We start from the raw sequence: 21,507 nt of genomic DNA on the forward strand, positions 1-21,507 counted from the left end.
TATTTATAAAAACATTGTTGCTAGTGTTGAAAACATTTTTAGACTTAGTGTTATTATCAGAGTTGGTTAGTGAATCCTACAAGGAAGTTACATGTTATTTTTGAGCCTGCTTGAGCTTAAAAAACCAACTCGCTAACTAGGCATAGTTCTGTGTAAATGTTGGATGTTTTCAAAAGCGTAACCTCCCAGAATGATCACTAATGATAAAACTCAGGAGAATGTGGGGCGCCTGGGTGGCACAGCAGTTAAGCTTCTGCCTTCGGCTCAGGGCGTGATCCCGGCGTTATGGGATCGAGTCCCACATCAGGCTCCTCCGCTATGAGCCTGCTTCTTCCTCTCCCACTCCCCCTGCTTGTGTTCCCTCTCTCGCTGGCTGTCTCTCTCTGTCAAATAAATAAATAAATTCTTAAAAAAAAAAAAACAAAAAAACAAAAAAAACAACTCAGGAGAATGTGCTTACAGATATTCGTAAAGCACACAAAGCCTAGACCAGGACTGTGAAAAATGGTGAGAGACCTGTGACTAGAGAGGAAGTGATTATGTCCTTTGTCTTCCCTATTTCTTTTTTTTCTCCTCTGTTCATTACAGTTGGTGCTTGGCTTTGACAGCAGACTGGGTGCAGGGCAGCGGAAGACTGGGCCCAACATGTGTTTAGCGTAGCTGGTGGTTCTGCTAAGTTGCGTTTTCTCTCCAGAGGCATGTAAATTTATTTGTACTTTTAAGGCATTGCCTCATATTTTATTATTGAGCTGTAATAGATGTAAATAACTCAATAAACCTACACTTTGGAAATGACACTCCTTCTCTAATGGTAAAAGGACTTGATACTGACTGTTGGATCCTATCACATTTCCTTATGCGTAGTAGGTACTCAATAACAATTTGTCAAATGTAAGAGTGAGGTTCTAGATATTTAAGATTTCTGGTATAATTAATTCTCTTAATACATGTTTTGAAGATCAAGCAGCTATGGGGGAAGAAAATATGTGATATGATTTAGAAGTTCTGATATTGGCTGGCAGCAATGGTAGAGTGACAGAAAGCATTTGTTGAATTTGAGAGTAAGAAAACGTGCCTTACAACTGAATTTCTGTCTTGCATTGTAGCTATTTGTGAGAATGTTTTATCTTTTTTCTCTTTTTTTATATTTATTCATTTGAGAGAGAGAGAGACAGAGAGCACAAACAAGGGGAGAGGGAGGAAGGGGAAGAGGGAGAAGCAGACTCCCCGCTGAGCTGGAAGCCTTACATGAGGCTCGATCCCAGGACCTGGAGATCGTGACCTGAGCCGAAGGCAGACACCCAACCATATGAGCCACCCAGGCACCCCTGATGTTTTATCTGTCTAAACAAACTAAGTATCTTTGAGGACCAGAGTTGTTCTGTTCCAGTCTCTGTCCTCCAAGATGGCATCTAGCACAGTGCTTGCTCAGAGCACTACTCAGTATGACAGTGGATTGCCTGTGAACTGTGAATGAAGGGAAGGGATGGCATCTAAAGAGATTTTGGGTCCTCCCTACCCTGCGTTGAAATTTGGGCCAAGCAGAAGTCTTCATTTGTATTACAAAGAACATGAGGTGTATTCAAGATTCTTTACTTTTCAAATCCAGCCATTCTTTACTTCTTTAGCTATACCTGTTAGAGTGTTGCAACATTGTATTTTACTTTAAATCCAGAAATTATCTAAGTAAGAAGACAGAAACAAAACACTGAAGTGCTATTTTCAGTATGTTGCCAGGAGGTCTCTGTAGCCTGACAAGTTTTGAAGAATTATTGATGTCTCCTCCACTGCAGCACCCCTGTGCCTTAGCTTTCCATAATTAGCATTAAACATTGAGTAATAGTAATAGTGGCTGGTGCTCAAGAAAAATGCCTACCATATGCCAAGGCACTGTGTAAACACTTTATGAAACTTAACTGCTGGAAGCCCCATTTTACAGGTGAATAAACAGCTACAGAGAGGTTGGGTGACTTGACTTGCTGAAGGATACTGAACTACTAAATGGCAGTCAGGTTTTGAACTCAGGCAGTGTGATTCAAATGACTCAAACTCTTAGCCCAGTGGTCTGGTGGGCAGAGAGTACATAGGAGAGTTGCCTGGCAGGACTCCCTCTGAACACCTACCCTGCCCAAAATATCTTGCTATGTTTTCTGCCAATTCTTCATTCCATTCTAAGCTCAGAATTCCATCAGAAGTTTCTAATGTTAGAAATTTCTTTAATTAAAATTATTGAAAAATCTCTTTTGGAGAGAGTCAAAATACCAGCAGTGCATGTCTCTGGAAAGTTCTGAGAATAAGAGCTGGAAGTAAGAGGTAAATAATTTTTGAAATTTGTATTTACCCCTCACCTCCTTGTTAGTATGATTGCCTAAGTGGGTGTCCCAAGTTTTTGGATTTCACTGAATTAAGAGCATTGAACTCCCTGACTGTCATTCAAAAATTAAATTACCAACATAAGGTGGACAATTAAAGAAAGTTTCTACTATTAATGATATTAGACAAAACAATGAACTGCTATCACCTAGTATCAATTTCATTTCAGAGAAAGCTAAAAAAAATATGGTTATGATCCTAACATAAAGGAGGGCTCTTTAAATTGGATACACTTAGCTCATCAAGAATCTCATCTTGCCGCTCACTCACAGAGACGTTCCTGTGGACCTACATTTGGAACCCTTACACTGTTCTTCTTTGAAATTTGTCCTTTACCAGGAAGGGGAAATTGTACAACTTCTTTTTCCTTCTTCCTGTATCGGTCCTCTAGTTCTAGGATGCCATGGCTGGTGTAGAAACCCATCTGCCCTTTGTAACCCTGGCTCTGAGGTGGCAGGCCGTTTAAACTGTGAACATGTATTGCAGGAAATGTGGAGCTGGGAGCCATCTTCCCACCTTTCCTTCTTATGTCCCTTTCTCATTGGGAGGGCTTCTCTGCAGTCATTGACTTCATAGGATGGTCACTGTTGCCATGGAAGAGCTCTTTGCATCCTTCTGATTTCTGGAGAATCTTGGTAACGATGCTCCAGTGGCTTCAGGTGTGTGTGTGTGTGTGTGTGTGTGTGTGTGCGCGCGCGCACGTGTGTGTATTGATGTCAGAGTATTGCTGTTAAGAAGGCCAAATTTGTGGGGCGCCTGGGTGGCACAGTGGTTAAGCATCTGCCTTTGGCTCAGGGCGTGATCCTGGCGTTATGGGATCGAGCCCTACATCAGGCTCCTCTGCTATGAGCCTGCTTCTTCCTCTCCCACTCCCCCTGCTTGTGTTCCCTCTCTCGCTGGCTGTCTCTATCTCTGTTGAATAAATAAATAAAATCTTTAAAAAAAAAAAGGCCAAATTTGTTCATTTATGTATGTCATGGAGTCTATCATATATCACATGCACACATGCGCAGATTTAAGCTGTCATGCATGCATGACGTATTCTGTACAATTGGGTGAGGTAAAACAATAATAGTAGGATAAGTAAAAAGATGTTAATTTTAGCTTCAAAGAAGAATTCAAAACATGATTGAAAGGTGGGATGCTTCAGAAAGTATGACCTGCTGTTCCTTGTAGTGGAACACTCGATTTGAATTTTATATATGTGTGTGTAATATATAATATATATTATATGTATATATTTCTAATTCTTTTTTTAAATTGAATAATATACTTCTTTTTCTGTAACTGCTGCCCTCACCTCACCATCAAGTGTTTATCTGGTTAGATGGTCAAACTTAACCCTTCATGCCACCTTACCTTTTACGGACAGATCTGAATTTTGAGCAGTACCTAAAATTTTTTTTAGCACCTAGTTTATTTCTGACTAACATAGTTGGAAGTCTTTAATTACATATGTAGAATATTCTCATTTGCTTCTCCTGTTCTCTTGAGAAATAGAAAAGTTTGAGAAAAAGTATAATATTGGTGTTGACTCCTCAGTAAAACATTCAAGATGGGAAAAACAGATGTCAAATTATTTTTGTCTTTTGTCCTAGAAAAATGGCAGCAGTGAAGTTTTCTATATTTAAACCTGCTTCCATTCAGAAGCTCTTCCTTTCTGCTAAGACGCAATGAAGAGCCTGTGTCCTCGGTGACCTGTTCTGCTTTGCTTTTATTATGCTAGGACTGTCTAAACTCTACTGCTGCAGGAATATTGATATTTGTACAGTCAACGATTCAAAATAAGTACCGTTAGTTAGGTCGGTATTTTAAACTTGAGGCATCCTGAGGGTGATTTTTGTAGACTTTGGGCCCCTTGTTGCAGAGATTGTGTTCAGTGGAGTGGTGTACGCCAGCTCCCCTCTGCCTACCCCAACTCAACAAGATTCCTACAAGGTTTACCCGAGCTAGACTGTCTGTGGGAAATGAGTTGAACACCAAGTTGTAGGTTTTAACTGTGTTGTTTAGAGGAGAGTTGGGGAGGAGGGAGTTGTTTGGTTGATTTTTTTTTTTAATTGAATGGTAGTCCAGGAATCATTTTATTAGAGTGGTGTGTGTTTGTGTGTTTATGTGTGCGTGTTTGTGCGTGTGCACACCTGTGTCCAGCTGATTGACCTTCTGATTGTTGCTCTTATCAGATGTTTAAATGTTAACTTAAAATGTTGTCATTCACCACCTGCTCGCTTAATCATGGAGAGCAAAAACCAGGCTAGAGTTGAATTTACTGCAAATAATTTTCTAGTGCGTTAATCTGTACATGTGAAATTAAAATTTGACTACACAATTTTTTACTCTGAGAAATTAAAGTAAGACAGTGACTTTGAAATGAAGATATATTTTGTTTTTGCTGCCTAGGAGATGTGAATTGTGGGAAGCGGTAAACTTGGTGGTAATGCATTGTTCTGAAGGGGAAATACTTTTACTGACTCTTGAAAACAGGCATCGTGGACTGATTTAGACACTTGACATTTTTCTCATTTGTGCACAAGATGAGTTTTTAGTTACAACTAAATTGTTGATTTTTCTAATGAGAAATTTTAATCTTCACAAATGAAACTTAATTGCTCGATGAATTTTTTCCCCCTTAGTATATGACAACGAACGTAGAGTACAATATGTATTCTAAGTTGTTCGACATAACACTGCTCGTTTAGTAATCATAAAAGTTGCCTTGTGATGTCTGTTGTTGCTATAGATTTAACTCTCGCATTTTCTTCAGTAAGAGGGAAACTCATTGCGAGTGAGGATAGGCTGCAAGACTTCATGTCTCTCTTAGAATTTATGAAGTACTTTTCTGCCTTCTTCAGCTCATCTCCCCTGAAATGTAACTGCTCTCAAGACTGCCTGACACCAGCTTAAAGTAGAGGAGTCTTGGGAAAAGGGTGTGTTTTGTTGAACCTAGATGTCTGTCTTGTAATTGTCATGGTTCATTCAGGAGGGAATGACTTTATAACTACTTTTGTCTCAAATTTAGCAACTGTTCAAAAACTCTCTCTCTTTTTTAAAGATATGAGTGATGCCTTCTTCAGTAGAAAACACCCGAGGAAATTTTAGACAAACAGAGTAGCTTGAATTTGTACCTTTTACTTTCAGAATTCCTTATGCATGTGTCTTGTGAAGATATAAAGCTGAAAAACCAAGCTGGAGAAATATTTCCAGGCTGTGTCAAAGATGACCAGTAATATCATTTTCTTGGATTTTGATATGTAAATTTGAAGGAAATTACCACTCTGGGAGATTGTTTCCTTTCAGGTATAAATTAGTAAGCTCAGAAACAGTCTTCATTGGATTTAAAGTTGAAATTGCTGTTAAGAACATATTTAAGAATTTTACTGAAAATCATATACTCCACTATGGATTTTTTTCCTGAAGTGTGTGATGGTGTAACTCTGGGATATGAAGGACTTGGGTGGCACAATACACCTCAGCGGTGTTGTGATTTGACATTGTTGTTTTAAATGCTCTGTTGGTTTACTATGACACGTGGGATGGGGAAGCTGCCTTAAAATAAGATTGTTCCCTACCAGGGATGCTTAGAATTAAGTGATTTTAATAGGTGTTCTGATGGATTTGTCTCCCTTCCCCTACCCCCTTTTCATTACGGGCACGGGAAAAAGAACTTGAATTTTCTCAGATGATCTTAAGGAGTGCTTTAAAACACTCAAAACTCTAAGTGTGTGGCTGATGGACATGGACTGATGGTTCCGTCTGCCACCTTGTGGTCCTTTACAGAATTGTCTCAGACTCTACAGGTAGGTATTTCCCACAGCTCTGAAAACCAAGTTAGGAAATATGTTTTCTCCCTTTTCTTCGTTCACTGCTATTCTCAGGAGAATTCTCCTTAAGGTCTTGTGTACCAGCACCCCCGCTGGAAGGTTTCCCTTTCCTTTCTTAGCATCTAGTGCATCCACAGTCTGCTGATAGATTAGAAAAAGGTATAAAAGAGAACAGCGTAACTTTGTTCAAAGTGCTGATTCTCTAGTTGAGGAGATAAAATGCAAATGCTTGAAAGTCAGATGGCCACACAGAATACACGTGAAGGGCCACATGTGAGTGGCACAAGCAGTAGGATATTTAGTGGCTCAAAGAGGAAGTCCGCACTGCCTGTGCAAAATGGGGTCTGGGAAACATGCCTTTCACTAGGGTGAGAGGGACTTTGTTAGACTGGACCCAAAGATTGTTGGTCATTTGTATGGAAAGGGTGCAAGAGATTGTTGGTGTTTGGGCTTTATCCAGAAGCCCTCCTGGGGGGCTTTGGAAGCAGGAGGTTTGAATGGGATGTGCATGAAACGGTACACAGGTGGATGCTCTGAGGCTAATAGGCATCTTCTGCCCCCCAAATGTGGTACAAAAATTGGGATTTATAAAGCAGACAACTTAAGGGACCCTTTAAAATTTTATAAATAATTCATTTGACTTTATTTTTTTAAGATAGAGATACATATGAAAAGGATGCATTAATTTGTAAAAATTCTGATGTATATGATTTCAGGAATATTTTAAATTTTATATTCTTAGCATTACTATGTGCTTGTATTCCAGTCTCATGAGTAATAAAATCAGCTGCTAGTTCCCAAGGGTCTGTATGTGCAAAGTGTTGTTTTGAAATTATATATCATGTTAGTCATACAGCTTAGCCAAGTAGATATTATTTACTTTGTTTTGCAAATATAGTCTCTGTAAGACACCCAGAGTCACATGTCTTGGCAGTGATGGGGATGAGGATGTGAACTCTGCCCCATTTGACACCCAAACCTGCGTTCTTTCCAATATTCTTCTTGGGATAATTGTTTTATGTGTTTTAGTGTATGAAAATGGAGAATCTTCCAAATAAAACTTTTCAGCTTTACCGCCCTATCAGCAGACACAGAGAAACTTTCAGGCTTCTCACCCTTCTGCCCACTTCCCCATTTGGCTATGCACTTGAGTTTGAGCCTTGAATATTCTAGCTTTTACCCTCCTTACTAATAATGTTCAAGACATAGCTCTCTAATTCCTGGTGATCTTTGGCCTACAAGGATAAATTAACCTTTTTGTCTTTGCAAGGGAGAATAAATTGGCATCCGTATAGTTTCTGGTGCTGAGACTGATGCCACTTAAACAAGGTACTCCTTTCTCTTTCTCCTTATGTTTAATTCTGTAGGCATTTACCCCTTGGGTCTCCGTAGGCCTCCTAATTGTAGCATAATCTTGGCCTTCGTTTCTTTGATGATTGAGATAAAGTCTTTTTAAAGGAATCAACCTTCCCTTTTTTTTTTTTTTTTAATTTATCTTATAACTGGAGAGATACCCTTTGGCCACCTTACTGATTATGGTTTAAATACATAGCTTCATGGGTAATCTGACTGGCTCAGACTATGGAGCTTGTGACTCTTGATCTCCAGGTTGTGAGTTTGAGCCCCACGTTGGGTATAGAGATTACTTAAACATAAAATCTTAAAAAAAAATACATAGCTTCATATATAAAACTCCTTTTAAAGGAGAAAGACGCATATATTTTTTCTCATAGTGCAGTGCAAAATACTGCCTCCCCTATTGTTTACAAAGAGTCTCTAGAAGAAAGGAGGAAGAAGCACACAACACTAATTGTGGGAAAAGAGTTAGAGGTATCTTACTTCTCTTTTCTCAGATCTCCAAAGATTGTATTAAAATATACTGTAAGTTGTTGGTGAATCCCCGATGCTGGTGAACAAATGAAATTAAAAGCGAGTTTTAAATGCATTATAGATTTGCTATGAGGCCAATGATATTTCGAATGAATCTCTAAGGAGAAATTAGAGCAAGAGCCCAAGATGCAGAAAACTTTCCCCCTGACTTCTTTACTATTAGAGCTGTGCTGTGTTCATAGACTCTGAGCAGGAGGGTTGGTTAGGTTGTGAACAATTAGAGAATGCTTTTGGGTTTTGATATGTGGTTTATGTTTGGGGGAAAAGTTTGTTTGCTTTTCTTTTCATGGAAAGCTGCATTCCAATCGGCCTGTCAGTATTCTTGTCTACTGGGCTGCAGTGTTTTTACAGTCACTCAGTCTCCTTTCAAATAGCATCTATTTTTGAAAAAAGGATGTCCTTCCTGGGGTAGAAGGAAAAGCTTATTGTTCCCAAAAATGCTGCTTCCTGGTTAGAGCAACGTGTTCCTGTTTGTCTTCAAGACCAGAAAAATTTGGGGGGAAAATGGCTTACATTTTTTAAGGATCCTTTAGAATAGCAACGGTCACGTGGATTGTATTTGTCTTGGGAGATGCAGTTGGGGAATTCTCAGTTTGCATGTCATAGTTTCTTGACAGAAATGTCAGGTGGGAAATTTCAGGTGAATTAATGCTCCAGCATTTGTTTTCCTGGAATCAAGTTTGTTGAAATGTAACTTCAGTCTGTGAATGTCTCTTGTTTGTATAGAAAAAGAAATTTATAGGGGCGCCTGGGTGGCTCAGTCGTGAAGCGTCTGCCTTTGGCTCGGGGCGTGATCCCGGCATTGCGGGATCGAGCCCCGCATCAGGCTCCTCCGCTGTGGGCCTGCTTCTTCCTCTCCCACTCCCCCTGCTTGTGTTCCCTCTCTCGCAGGCTGTCTCTCTCTCTGTCAAATAAATAAATAAAATCTTAAAAAAAAAAAAAGAAAAGAAAAAAATTTATAATCCAAGAATCTAACTCCCCGAAGGTCACGCATTTCCTTGTTTATCTGAGGAGAAAGCCCTTGCTCTGTGATGCAGGGAGCATATCTGCTTTTCACTGAGGTTGGCAGATTTCAGGCTGGTTTGAGGAGCTAATCTTCCTCAGCACCTCATCCTTTTGCCTTTTTGTATCTTTTCTGGGTAAAGGCAATTCCATGACGATTTATAGATTATTTTAATAAAGACCAACTATTAAGGGGAAAACGAGGGGTGAAGGCTTACAGGTGAAAAGTGAAGGCTGAGCAGTTAGGGGTGACCTCTAAGGACAAGGAAGGAGGGGTGGAAGTGGGTTCCTGGGCAGAGTTGGGTTGCTTCACCTGGCCTCTCATGCCCCCCCCCCCATCTCTTCCCTTACTCTGCTGATATTTTTCATTTCTCTTGGTTGTGCTGCCTGAAATCTTGTACATTTGCAGATTTGTTTGGACTATGGAAATGCAAACGGAAGCAGACAGCTCCCCATGGAAGATTCAAGGGCCCCCACTGATCACTCACCGCTGCATTTGTGTTCAGATTTAATTTTAATTTTTAGACCAGGGCATTGGTGCCTCAGAATGAGGTTTGGGGTAATATAAGATCACTGGACAGCTGGGGAGAGGGTAGAAAAAAATGCATAGGAAGATTCAAAATGCCATACTTGCCTATTTCAAAATATTGCTTGGTCCGTTTTACTCCTAGGAAAGGATAAGAAAGCTTGCCTTCCTTTTTGCCTTTCAGTGTTATTTACCTTACTTGAAATCCCTAATCATCGCTAAACCTAATATTTGGCCGCTAGGCTCTTTATTGAAGAGCTTAGCCAGAGTCCTTATTCCTTTAGCTTCCATTTCTTCTGCTTATCTCTAGTCAATGTTCTTTCATTCCGCCGAGTCTGGAGGAGAGATTTCCTGATGCCTTTTCCAAAGCTTTTCTGCTTTTCCTACCTGCCCAAATCTGTGAGGGTTGTGTTCATGTTGGATAGTGAAACATTACACTTGCCTGTTGCTGCCATCTAGACATCATTTCTTACTATTCCTTCCGTTAGTTACAACTAAGAGATCTCTAGTTTAGATAGAATGTATCTGTCAAGTCATCTAATTCAAGCTAGATAATATTGCCTTCCATTTAACAGCTTCATTTAGAATAATGATGTCTGCTCCTTGAGTTTATAAGCTCTTTATGGCATAAACCACTTAAAGTAAGTTTCTTTTGAGATGACTTATTCTAAGAGTAATAGAAGAAACTTTGGACATAATCATTGAATTCATTTCAAGAGTTGAATTCAATTCAAGAAGTTTATGGTCTAGTTAGATATGTGAAGTACATGAAACAGTTGCATAGGATTCCCTGATTGTGTATTGCTTGAGTGACACGTGTTTAAACTTATTCCCCAGAAAACATCATGATTATGTGAGCTGCAGATGTCTTATTTATGCAGTGACATACATACGGATTTGGTCATGCAGTGGTGATGTAATGCAGTCCCTTTCCTTCACACTCAGAGTTTTATAATGCAGCTCCGTGACAGCTTTCTGACCTATTTACTTACGTTGGTGACTTGTAGGGGAGAATACACCATTGTTCTCTATATTTTTTTAAACTAATAAACAATCTTATTTAATTTGCAAGTTACAATTATACATATTGTCTTAAGATAAATAACGTAGTTATTGTCCTTAAATATATTTTATATAATCCTATAGGCTATTCAGTCATGCTCAAAGTTCTTGCATCAGTACTGACACATATACTAGGTGTGATGTAACTTATTCAGGAAGGTGACCTCTGCACAACTATGAAACTCTACAATGTTATAAGGCAGCAGATTAATAAAGTGCCATTTCGTTAAGGGATATGCTCTTTTACTTTGATTTTGCTGGGTTTGTTTGACCAAGACAGTTATTTTTAAGACCTATTGTCTTTTAAGGCTTACGGGTGTTTTTTTCCCCTCCATTCTATTTCTAAGCTTCCAAATTCTTGCTTCTATCATGTTTTTTTTTTTTTTTAGACTTCTCCCTTCTCTAGCTTTAAAAAATTTTTATTTCTTTCTACTGCTTTCCCAGTGTACCTTTTTTTATCATTGTAAATTTATTTGCTTGATGAGTATTAAATGAATGTGAATAGTCTTTTCTGTTTGCTTACATAAGAGTGTTTTAGGCCTTGGGCAGGTTTTAACCCAAGGTTGATAGGTAATTCAGTGAAAAATAAATAAGACTTTAGTATTAAATTCAGAGTATAAACTCTTCAGAAATGGGGGGCAGTCTTTCCATACTATTTTATGACTGCAAGTGGCACACATACTTATAATATCTAAAATAGAATGTGAACTTTAGGATTGTCCAGAAAAGCTTTAATGACAGCTATTAAAGAAAACTCATTAATTATAGGACATTTTATTGATTTTCCCTACATGCAAATAGAATATTATGATTGGAGTCTGATTGCTTCTAAAGAAGGAATTTATTAGCTTTAGGAATGCAAACTTTGTTAACTAGATGGTGGGAAAGGTTTTGTTTCAGCTTTCTTATTTGTATTGAATTTATAGGGTCCAGTTTTAGATTTCAGTCTTTAAATAGCTTTTAAGAGACTTGTGGGAAATAACAAGGACCATGGATGGATAAGTTAAAGACCATCAGTTTATCTGAAAGTTGATCACCAGAGGGTGGCACTTTAAATTTCTAATATTGATAAATTTTAAATTGGGACAATTTAAAGTTGTAAGTAAGGTTTTTTCCCCCTTTTCACATCACAGTACTGTTTAAGGACTACACTGAAATGTTTAAGGCTGAAAACCTCCTCAGTATCCTCTTAAGGTGTCAAATTTCTTATCTAGTTGTTACCACTATCCCTTATATGTGCCCTTAATATATGAAATTTAATTGCACATATAGTTTGAATTGTTTAGAAAGGTTCCTAAAGCTACAGAATTTTTCTCTTAATTAAAAGAAAGGATTAAAGGATGCCTGGGTGGCTCGTCAGTTAAGTGTCTTCGGCTCATGTCATGATTCCAGGGTCCTGAGATTGAGCCCTGCGTCGGGCTCCCTGTTCAGTAGGGAGTCTGCTTCTCCCTCTGCCTGCCCCTCCCCCTGCTTGTGCTCTGTCTCTCTCCGACAAATAATTAAGTAAAATCTTAAAAAGAGAGGATTAAGTTGAACCCAAGTAGTATAAGAGTTGTGTCCTGAAAAGTATAAAACATTGTTGAAAGAAATTAAGGAAGACCTGAGTAAATGGCAAAACATCCCCTGTCGTGGATTAGAAGACTACATGTTGTTAACATGGCAGTGTTACCTGAATTGATCTATCCACTCAATGCAGTCCTTACTATAGTTTCAGCTGGCTTTTTTTTTTTTTTTTTGGAATGCCCCACCTACGCCCTCTTCCTATTGCTCTTCCTCTGGGGTGAAGAGGGTGCGGTGGGTATCAGAGCCCAGAAGGCAGCAGAGGGTCATGCACATGGCCTCTGCTGGGTTCTATGCCACGGCCCAGTGCCAGTGTGGTCTCCTGAAAAAAAAAAAAACCAAAAATTATAGAATGTGGATTATCTCTCAATAGAACTCTTACTTTAAAACAAAAAGCATAGGGGCACCTGGTGGCTCAGTTTAGCATCAGACTCCTAGTTTTGGCTCAGGTCATGATCTCATAATGGTGGGATTGAGCCCTGAAATGGGGCTCCAGGTTCCTCACAGGAGTCCCTTCAGATTTTCCCCCCACCCCATGCATGCACGTGCCCTCTTGTCTCAAAATAAATAAAATCTTTTTAAAAAATCAGTAATTTTTCATGTTTCTTAAAATGCTTATTTTCGTAAGTTTAAGCCAATTTATTTTGTATTTTAATATCCTTGTATATACCCCCAAGGTGATTAAATGGATGACATTTGTACGATTTAGCTTTCCTCTTGATTTTTCCTGCTTTTTCCTGACAAATCTAATATTTTCTATTTTTCTTTTCAAACAGGATCTGGAAATAGTATATTCCTATTTACATGGTATGGAAGCCTTATCAAACTTGAGAGAGCACCAACTTAGGTAAGTCATTTTATGATGACTAATAACGGGATGCTGGAATTTCATATGATCATTTATTATGGTTAAGAGTAGGATTAAAGATAACTTATGAAAACTCTGCCTCATCCAGCCTCTGTCCTTGGCCTTGTAAGTTTTACATCCATATAAGAATTTTTTGACATTTCTACCATAGCGATATCCTCTCTTCCTCCATATCCCACTCCCTGTCCCCCCTCATCTAAAGAAATAAACACTACTTGGTGAATACCCCAAAAGGAGTGTTATTTGCTCTCCTGGCGAACAAAGATTTACATTTTAGCATTTAGAAAAAATAAGAAACCAGAATGTTTTTAACCATTCAAAGAACAATTAGGTTCATTATTTTAGTATGTTTAAGGTCTTTGTATGGAATATATTTATTGCATTAAGTTAACTGCTCTTTTTTGGGAAACACATGTAAAATCTTATTGGTTCTATTCTACAGCGATAGAGTAAACTTAATTATGGTTTTCTGGGCTATATTAAAAGAACAAAAACTTACAATCCAGTGATTTTGTCTTAACTGGAACAGAATATAAAGGACTTTGGGAAGATGGATTATATATAAACACCAGCAAGGACATAGAGAAGGTTTGTTTCCTCCAACTGTACCTAGTTTTGATACCAGCAGTTTTAATTACTAAAGGAATACTTTTTCTATGTATTTTCCCTTTACTCTTTAAACACTAATTAATTTGCGAGCATGTCAATTTCGTATTTGGTTGTTAATTGAAAAAAGCGTCAAGAGGATTGACTACCTCTAAAATTTAATTTTTAATGAAAATCATTTAAATTAAAGTAGATTGCAGGTTAAGTGTTTAAAAATTCAAGTTCTATTGGAAAGGGCAAAACCATTGGGAATTTAGAAGATGGCTCAAATTAACGTAGGAATAATTTTTAAAGTGTCTAACTTTCATTTTATGTTTTTTGGTGACAACCACCCTAAGAAAAAATTGTAGCACCATCTGTTTGATTGAATGCAGTGAATCTGCAAGTGCAAATGGAATTATTTAATAAGCAAATATAAATGGCACATTCCCATGTGTGTATAAAACCACACGTGGCTAATATTTAAATATTTACATATATTGATCATATAATGTATATCTATGGTAGATGTGGTTATAAAATTATTTAGGTAACAAGGACTCTGTGCAGTAGAACAAGGAAAATTTTAATACTTCTTATGGAAATTTTCAAAACTACAAAAGTAAATAGAATGATGAAGTCCCATAAATCTATCACCCGGCTTTAGAACCACTAATTTTCCAGTTTCAAAGGGAAATTTTGGGTAGAAATAACTGATTAATTCAGTGGTATAGCTTAGTCTATTTATACTTTAGAAAGTCTGTTTTGGAGACTATACAGTTTTGTTTGTTGGCATGAGCTTACAGGGAGGGAACTTTAAGATGTTTATCTTATTCTGCTTATGTTGAAAATCATTTGTTTCTGATATTTATGGAAAATACCAGCTGAAACTCACTTCAGTCCTTTTTTAGAACAAGATCAAGATACCAACATGGTTAATAACAAAAAAAAAGAGGTACAGATAAATACAATGGCTTGGATAAACTGCTTTACAATAGCTACCATTTTTGGAAAAATATATCTTATTTAGATAATTTATTTTCTTTGAATTTTATACAGGAAAGTTTTATCCCTGGGATTAACAGAGAACAGTTAAGACTTGCACATAATAGAGTTTTCCAGTTTTAGAAAAGAAACAGCAGCACTTCATCAGGATTTTGAAAGTTTGTTTATTCGGTGTTGGGTAATAGAACATTAGTCTTCTACGAGGGACAGCAGAGGCTTTCATTTATTCGAAAACTTCAGCTTTGAGTGTTATTGTGGCCACCCATGTGCAAGCAGTAAAGTGATTCTGAGCGTTAATCGGCACGCAGTTACTGACTATATTGCTGTAAGATCACATATTCTATGCAGTGCATAGGTTTTCAGATCTTCACTTAAAAACTATAAATTTTTCAACACACCTTTATTTTTATAATGTTTACTCCCTGAATCCACATGGATGAGAAGTGGCATATTTGCCAAAAAAGGCAGAGGATGCTATCGTTAGGAGAGGAGCCCAAAAATCTGAAAAAGCAGAGTAACTGTCTGGACCCACTCAGTGTTGGAAATAAGAGCCTGCTGAAATATGTATTCTTTAGCATTACGGATAAGTGTACCTATTGTTATATAAGCAGTTTTAGATCATTAAGAAACAACTAAGTTATGCTTAGTATATTCTCGAGGAATTCAGGGAGTATCAATGTGCTTTTTGTAAAACATCCTCCAGCGATGTTCAAAGATGACCAGTTTTGGTACTTTTCCCATTTATTTATTTATTTTAGTACTTCCCCATTTATTTGTCTTATAGAAGATTTTGTCATGATTTTCTGAGGGCACTGGTTAAATTTATTTATTCAGTCAACAGTCATTGATTGTGTGCCTACTATGTGCTGGACACTGACATAAGCCATGGTGATACATTCAAGTAGACCAAGCCTCTGCTGTCATGAAGCTTATATTCCTGGTGAGGCAGACACGTTTTAAGTAAACGGGTCAGTGTTGCTTTATTCAGATGTTAGTGTGTTCAGCATGGTGTGTGGCCGAACCCCAGAAGACTCTAAACCAAGGGTAGGTGATAGTCTGGTGATGCTGAAAAAAAGACCCAGAAGCAGTGATTGAGACATACGTTTATTGAGGGAACTTACATACGGGGAGTCCAGGAACAGCAGACTGGACAAAACACCTGCTTCTGGGATCCACAGGCAGCAAGTTTTTATAGCGTAGCAACTTAGTCTAGCAGCTGTCTTGTAGCCCTTCTCCTCCTTCCATGGCCAGCATTCCAAGGAGCTCAAAGCCTGCCATCTAGTCACTCCTTATTACAAAGGAGATGCTCTGAGTTGGCCAGGTGCAGTGGGATTGTATGGTAGATGGAAATGCCAGTGGATGTCTTGAGTGTTGGCCCACTCTCGCACTTCATGTCCTGTAAAGTGGGAGCCTTGGTTGCTGTCAATGTCAGTGGTACCCCATAGGCAGCACACGACTATTCCAGACCGAGGATGGTAGCCTTCTGTGCAGCACACTTACTGGGGTAGACTTGCAGGAGCCCTGAGTAAGTGTCAGTACGCATCAAAGTGTAACAGCAGCCATGAGAGAGGGGCAGGGGTCTGATGTAGTCAGTCTGCCATCTCTGAATGGGGTGCCACTCCTGTGCTGTCTGTCCAGTGTCTCTTGGCAAAGGTCGTGGTTGTTCCGCGGCACGGGTTGAGCATTGTTAGCAGATGGTTACAATGTCTTTGTAACGCCGCAGTTAGCCCCAGTTCTTAGCAACGGCCCAGAAGGTCTGTTGTCCTTGATGTCCTGTCTTCTTGTGTAGCCAGGGGGTAACACCTTCTGCTGACATATCTTCTAGGAGGCAGCTGTGGGCCAGCTCACCAGCTTGTGATTACCAGGTGGGGTGCATGCCACGTGTGTGCATCTACATGGTAAACAGTGATGCTCATACCTCATAATTGCTGGAGTATGTCCTTCCACATGTTGCCCCAGCGTGGGTGCTCCGCCACCATCCAATCTTGTACCTTCCATTGGAGAAGCCACATGGTCAGTTCTTTGTAGACTGTCCAGCTGTCTGTGCGTGTAACAGTGGGGGTAGGCTCGTGGAGCAGCACCACCCATGCTGCTCACAGTTTGGCCCATTGACTACTGTGTCTAGTGCTAGAGTCTATCCAAATACTTTCAGTTGAGAGTTGGATGGCGGTGGCTCTCCAGGTGCGGGGTTTGCCCCTTGCTGAACCATCAGTGTACCAGGCATGCTTAGGGATTGGTCTGTCTCCTTCCAGCACAAAACGATGGCAGCCATGGTGGCTCTGCTGTAGTTAATGACAGTGACATAAGTTACAGGGCCAAGAATGGAGTGCAGCGCCATAGGAAGGGGGCTATGTGTCAAGGTACTACACTGTTGCAAGTAGGCATGCCATTCAGCTAGTTTGGATCTGGGCGCTGCCTGATTTGGGCTTTTGGGATGTATCCTTTAGCCATCCTGCTATTGGATACTGGGTGTGAACAGTTACTGGGATCCCTTTAGTTACATGTTTTCTACTTGCCGTGAGGCATGGTAAATAGCACACAGCTCCTGTCCTAAAATGCTGTATTGGGTCTCAGCTCCTTTTTATGATTGTGTCCAGAGATCTAGTAGCACAGTTTTGTGCCCTTGCTGTTGCCACAAGCTCCATTCAAGCCCTTCTGGGTAACTGGCTACATCCAATTCATGTGGCTGTCCTTGTACAAGAACACTTAAGGATTGGATCTATTTATTAGCCGTCTTGGCTTTTTCAAATGCTTGCCTTTTCTTTGAGGACTAGTCCCATTGGGCTCCTTTTTAAACCAGTCTATAAAGAAGTGGAAGCAGTTGAGCTAGGCAAGGGAAAAACTGATGCCAATACCCTAAGAGACATATGAAAGTTTGCAATTGCTTTGGGATGGTGGGGCATTGGTGTGCCTGTATTTTATCAGTAATTCTGCAGAAACAACTTCTGTCTTATCCGGTAAGCCAGGGCCCTGTATTTTGTTTTTGTTGACTGCTCATCCTTAACTCCTTAGGTGAGAAGGCAAGTCTGGTGCAGTGGACTGCAAAGTAGAAAAAGACTGAGAGGTTAACATTAGATCATCAGTGTAATGAAACAAACAGACTGCCTCTGGAATTGCCCAATGACTTAGGTTGCTGGCCACCAAGCCATGGCAAATCATGGGGCTATATAAGTACTCATATAAATAAATATATAAATATATCTTCCCAGGTGAAAACGAATTGTTCTTGGCTTTCTGGGGCTATGGGAATACCAAAAAAGGTGTTAGCCAGGTCTAACACATAATTATATGTACTTAAAACTTCCCCAATTCAAGTCAGCAAGTGACATGTTGTTGGGCAAAATTGCATGAAGAGGGGGTACCACCTTGTTTAGTTCTCTGTAATCCATGGTCATTCTCCATGTTCCATTTGGTTTCTTCACAGGCCAGATGAGACTATTATATAGACTGTGAGTTGGTCATATAATGCCCACATTGGCTAATTCCTTAATCATGCCTGTGATTTCTTCATGGCCTCCTGGGAGATGATATTGTTTAATTGCTGTCACCGTCTGTGGGACAAGTAGTATTACAGCTGTCCATTTTGCATCTCCTCTTATTATTTGTTTGACCAAGTGTACCCTCAACTTGAATTCCCCTGAAGGTAGTTTGTAATGTTACTGCTGAGAGGCCATCCATTCCTAGAATATATTTGGGTATTGGGGTTATATACACCAAATGGGTCTTTGGTGGGGGTTATCCTGTCCTCGGTTACTGCAATCTGCTTCATTTGGACGGTATCACTGCCCACCCATCGATGGCAGAGATGGGCCCTTGAAAGTAGTTGTTTCCATAAAGGAGAGTAAATTTGGCACTGGTTTCAACCAGAGCCAAAACACTCTGTTTCTATTAGACCAATATATGGTGAGTTCTACATGTGACAGACAGGTGGCCTCCCGTCCCCAGACATGCAGGTGACAGCAGCTCGAACCAGCAGTCCTTGTCCTTTGCCTCTTCCTTTGTTCATAGGGAAAGCGCCCGTCGTCCTCCCTCTGAGGGTGCCCTTTGTAAATTGCTGTTCAGGTTTTAATTTCTAACAGAGCCCAACAGGGACTGCATTGGATTGTTTGTTGGCTTTCTCAAGGGGGTCCCTGCTGCCCTGAGGTCTTACTACATCTGACAACAGGTAATATGCATAGCCCTCTTCTTTGTTTCCTTCTCCTGTGAGTCCCTTTCCTTCATCCCTGCCTTTCTGATACCTCTTTTTCCTTTTTTTTTTTAAATATATTTTTTAAGATTTTATTTATTTATTTGACAGAGATAGAGACAGCCAGCGAGAGAGGGAACACAAGCAGGGGGAGTGGGAGAGGAAGAAGCAGGCTCATAGCAGAGGAGCCTGACGTGGGGCTCGATCCCAGATCGCCGGGATCACGCCCTGAGCCGAACGCAGACGCTTAATCGCTGTGCCACCCAGGCGCCCCCTGATACCTCTTTTTCTGACCTTTCTCTTTCCCCTAGGTCTGTGGCAGCCCTCTCAGCCTGTGACACAGGCTGCCCCATTAGGAGGTCAAGATGGGGGGCACCTGGGTGGCTCAGTCGTTGAGCGTCTGCTTTTGGCTCAGGACGTGATCCTGGCTATGGGATCGAGCCCTGCATCAGGCTCCTCTGCTGGGAGCCTGCTTCTTCCTCTCCCACTCCCCCTGCTTGTGTTCCCTCTCTCACTGGCTGTGTCTCTCTCTGTCAAATAAATAAATAAAATCTTAAAAAAAAAAAAAAAAGAAAAGGAGATCAAGATGGACACAAGTGCCCCCTACCAATGATCGGGGGCAGACTGTTCCACTGTATCTCTATCTATGGCAAACAGTTCCTTATTGAGACCTCTGTAATGTTCAGCATAGACAGCTCTTGTAGGATATGCTGGAGCTCTTCCATAGTCTGCCATTGTAAAGGGGAGTCAGCACACCCCCGCCCCCCCTTTGTTAGGCTAAGCTAATTTACAGTCCCATGCCATGTAGGAGAGTAAACGGGTAATGTGACCTTCACTGATGATGCCGTGGGGATGCTACCTTAAAGCAGATGTTGTAATGAACACCATCTTGGACATATCCGACCAAAAGCTAACTGCCTTCAGTGCCCATGTCCTGTTACTGAGAAACCATAGCACCATGGATTCCCTTGGTTTCTGTCTGAATTTATCCCTCAATTCTACCAGTTCAGTATAGTCTTTCACTGTGGTCTGTGCTGGTGCTTAGGCATGGGCAAGTTCCAGGGTTCCACAATCTATGGGCATGGATGCTCTACTTTCGTTTTGGTTGGTAACAAGAGGCTGAGCCAAGAGAATGGGAATTTTTATGGGCTCAGTCTAATTAGTCTCTTCCTTGGTAGAACTCTTAGTGGGGTCCCACAGCTTGGGATCCCAGGCTGGCTTAGAGATAGCCATGGGAACTCATTTGCCAGGGCAATTTACTACCCTTCAGTTGGGCCATTCTGTGTGCCAGAATTTTTAATTTAATATCTTGTTTCCTCAAGCCAATTATCAAGGTTCTGCAGTGTCATTTATGTTAATCTACAAGTCCTCTCTAAATGCAATTTCTCCTGTAGGTGGCATACTTTCTTCAAAGCCCCTACACAGACAGGAGGGGTCACCCAACTATGGCAGCTGAGCATCCATCCTTTTCTTAGTCAAATTTATCTTGGTCAAAATTTCCTCTAGACCCTTTGGTATTTTCAGGGACTTCCCTATACCCATGTGGTGGGCTTATCCATCAAGGATAGTGGCTATAGGGCCGTACATAGATGTGGATGGGCAACCTGGGATTTCCCCTGCAGATTTCCCTATTTCCTTTCTCACATGTTGGTGCTCATGGTTTTGTTTTGTTTTGTTTTCCTGGGTTCCTGACTGGCTCACCACTTGTGTGGTCATACCCCAACAGAGGCCAAGGGTGGATGATTATCCTTGAGGTTAAAGAAATGACCTGGAGACAGCCAGTGAAACATAGGTTTATTGGGGGAACTTACTATAGGGAGTCCTGAAGTGTCAGCCTCGACACAAAGCATCTGTTGCAGGGATGTGCATGCAGCAAGCTTTTATACTGTAGCAGCTAGCCTAGCAATCTCTGTAGCCCATCCCCTCCCTGCATGGCCAGGTTCCAAGGAGCTCACAGCCTGTCGTCCGGACACTCTTTGTTACAAAGGAGATGCTTCTGGTCGGCCACCCCCAACCCCTGACTTTGAATACTAAATTTTTCTTCTGTACATTTTGCTTGAAGGGACTGTAGAGGGAGGGCAGGATCTCTACAGTCTCAAGGGAGTGATTAACAGGAGCATTTAGGGTGTGTTTGTACAAGCAAGCCTTCCAGCACTTACCATGCACATAAGAATGGGTGCTGGGCTGCTTTGACTTTGTAGTCAAAGGAAGTAACATTTGAGTCAGGGCAGCTGTGCAGAAATCTCCACAGTGTGGTGATGCCGCAGATACTCTCCATGGGAATAGGCTTGGTGCATGAAGGCACCAAGGGTAAGAAGTTTGGATTTCTCCCAGAGGTAGTGGAAATCAAGAGCAGAAGTGTGAGATGATCTGATTTAACGTTTAGAAAGATTTCTCTGGAAGCCAAGTGGAGAATGGACCATAGGTGTACGAAAGTAGAAGCTGACGTCTACATTTGTAGACTTGGTCAATTTGAGAGGATATATTTTGGAAACAGGTGCTGGCAGAAAGATGGGATATAAAGAAGAGGAAGCAAGGGTAATGACTGCAAGGCTTTTGGCCTACACAATTGGATACTACTGATTGTGGGAAAGCAGGTTCTTGGGAGGAAGTTTAAGATCTGTTCTGGACA

At 40.4% G+C, this 21,507-nt stretch overlaps 1 protein-coding gene across 12 annotated transcripts in view; it reads left to right on the forward strand.

Annotated features, from left to right (window-relative positions):
- RAPGEF2 (Rap guanine nucleotide exchange factor 2) overlaps positions 1 to 21,507 on the forward strand; it is a 230,572-nt gene that overhangs the window by 56,677 nt on the left and 152,388 nt on the right. For all 12 annotated transcript variants that reach the window (XM_026499568.4, XM_026499572.4, XM_026499576.4 and 9 more), the window contains exon 2: positions 13,008 to 13,078. In XM_026499568.4, coding sequence (XP_026355353.2) covers positions 13,008 to 13,078 — 71 coding nt within the window. The remainder of the gene's footprint in view (positions 1 to 13,007; positions 13,079 to 21,507) is intronic.

This window comes from Ursus arctos, unplaced genomic scaffold (genome assembly GCF_023065955.2).
Source record: "Ursus arctos isolate Adak ecotype North America unplaced genomic scaffold, UrsArc2.0 scaffold_11, whole genome shotgun sequence".
NCBI lineage: Eukaryota > Metazoa > Chordata > Mammalia > Carnivora > Ursidae > Ursus > Ursus arctos.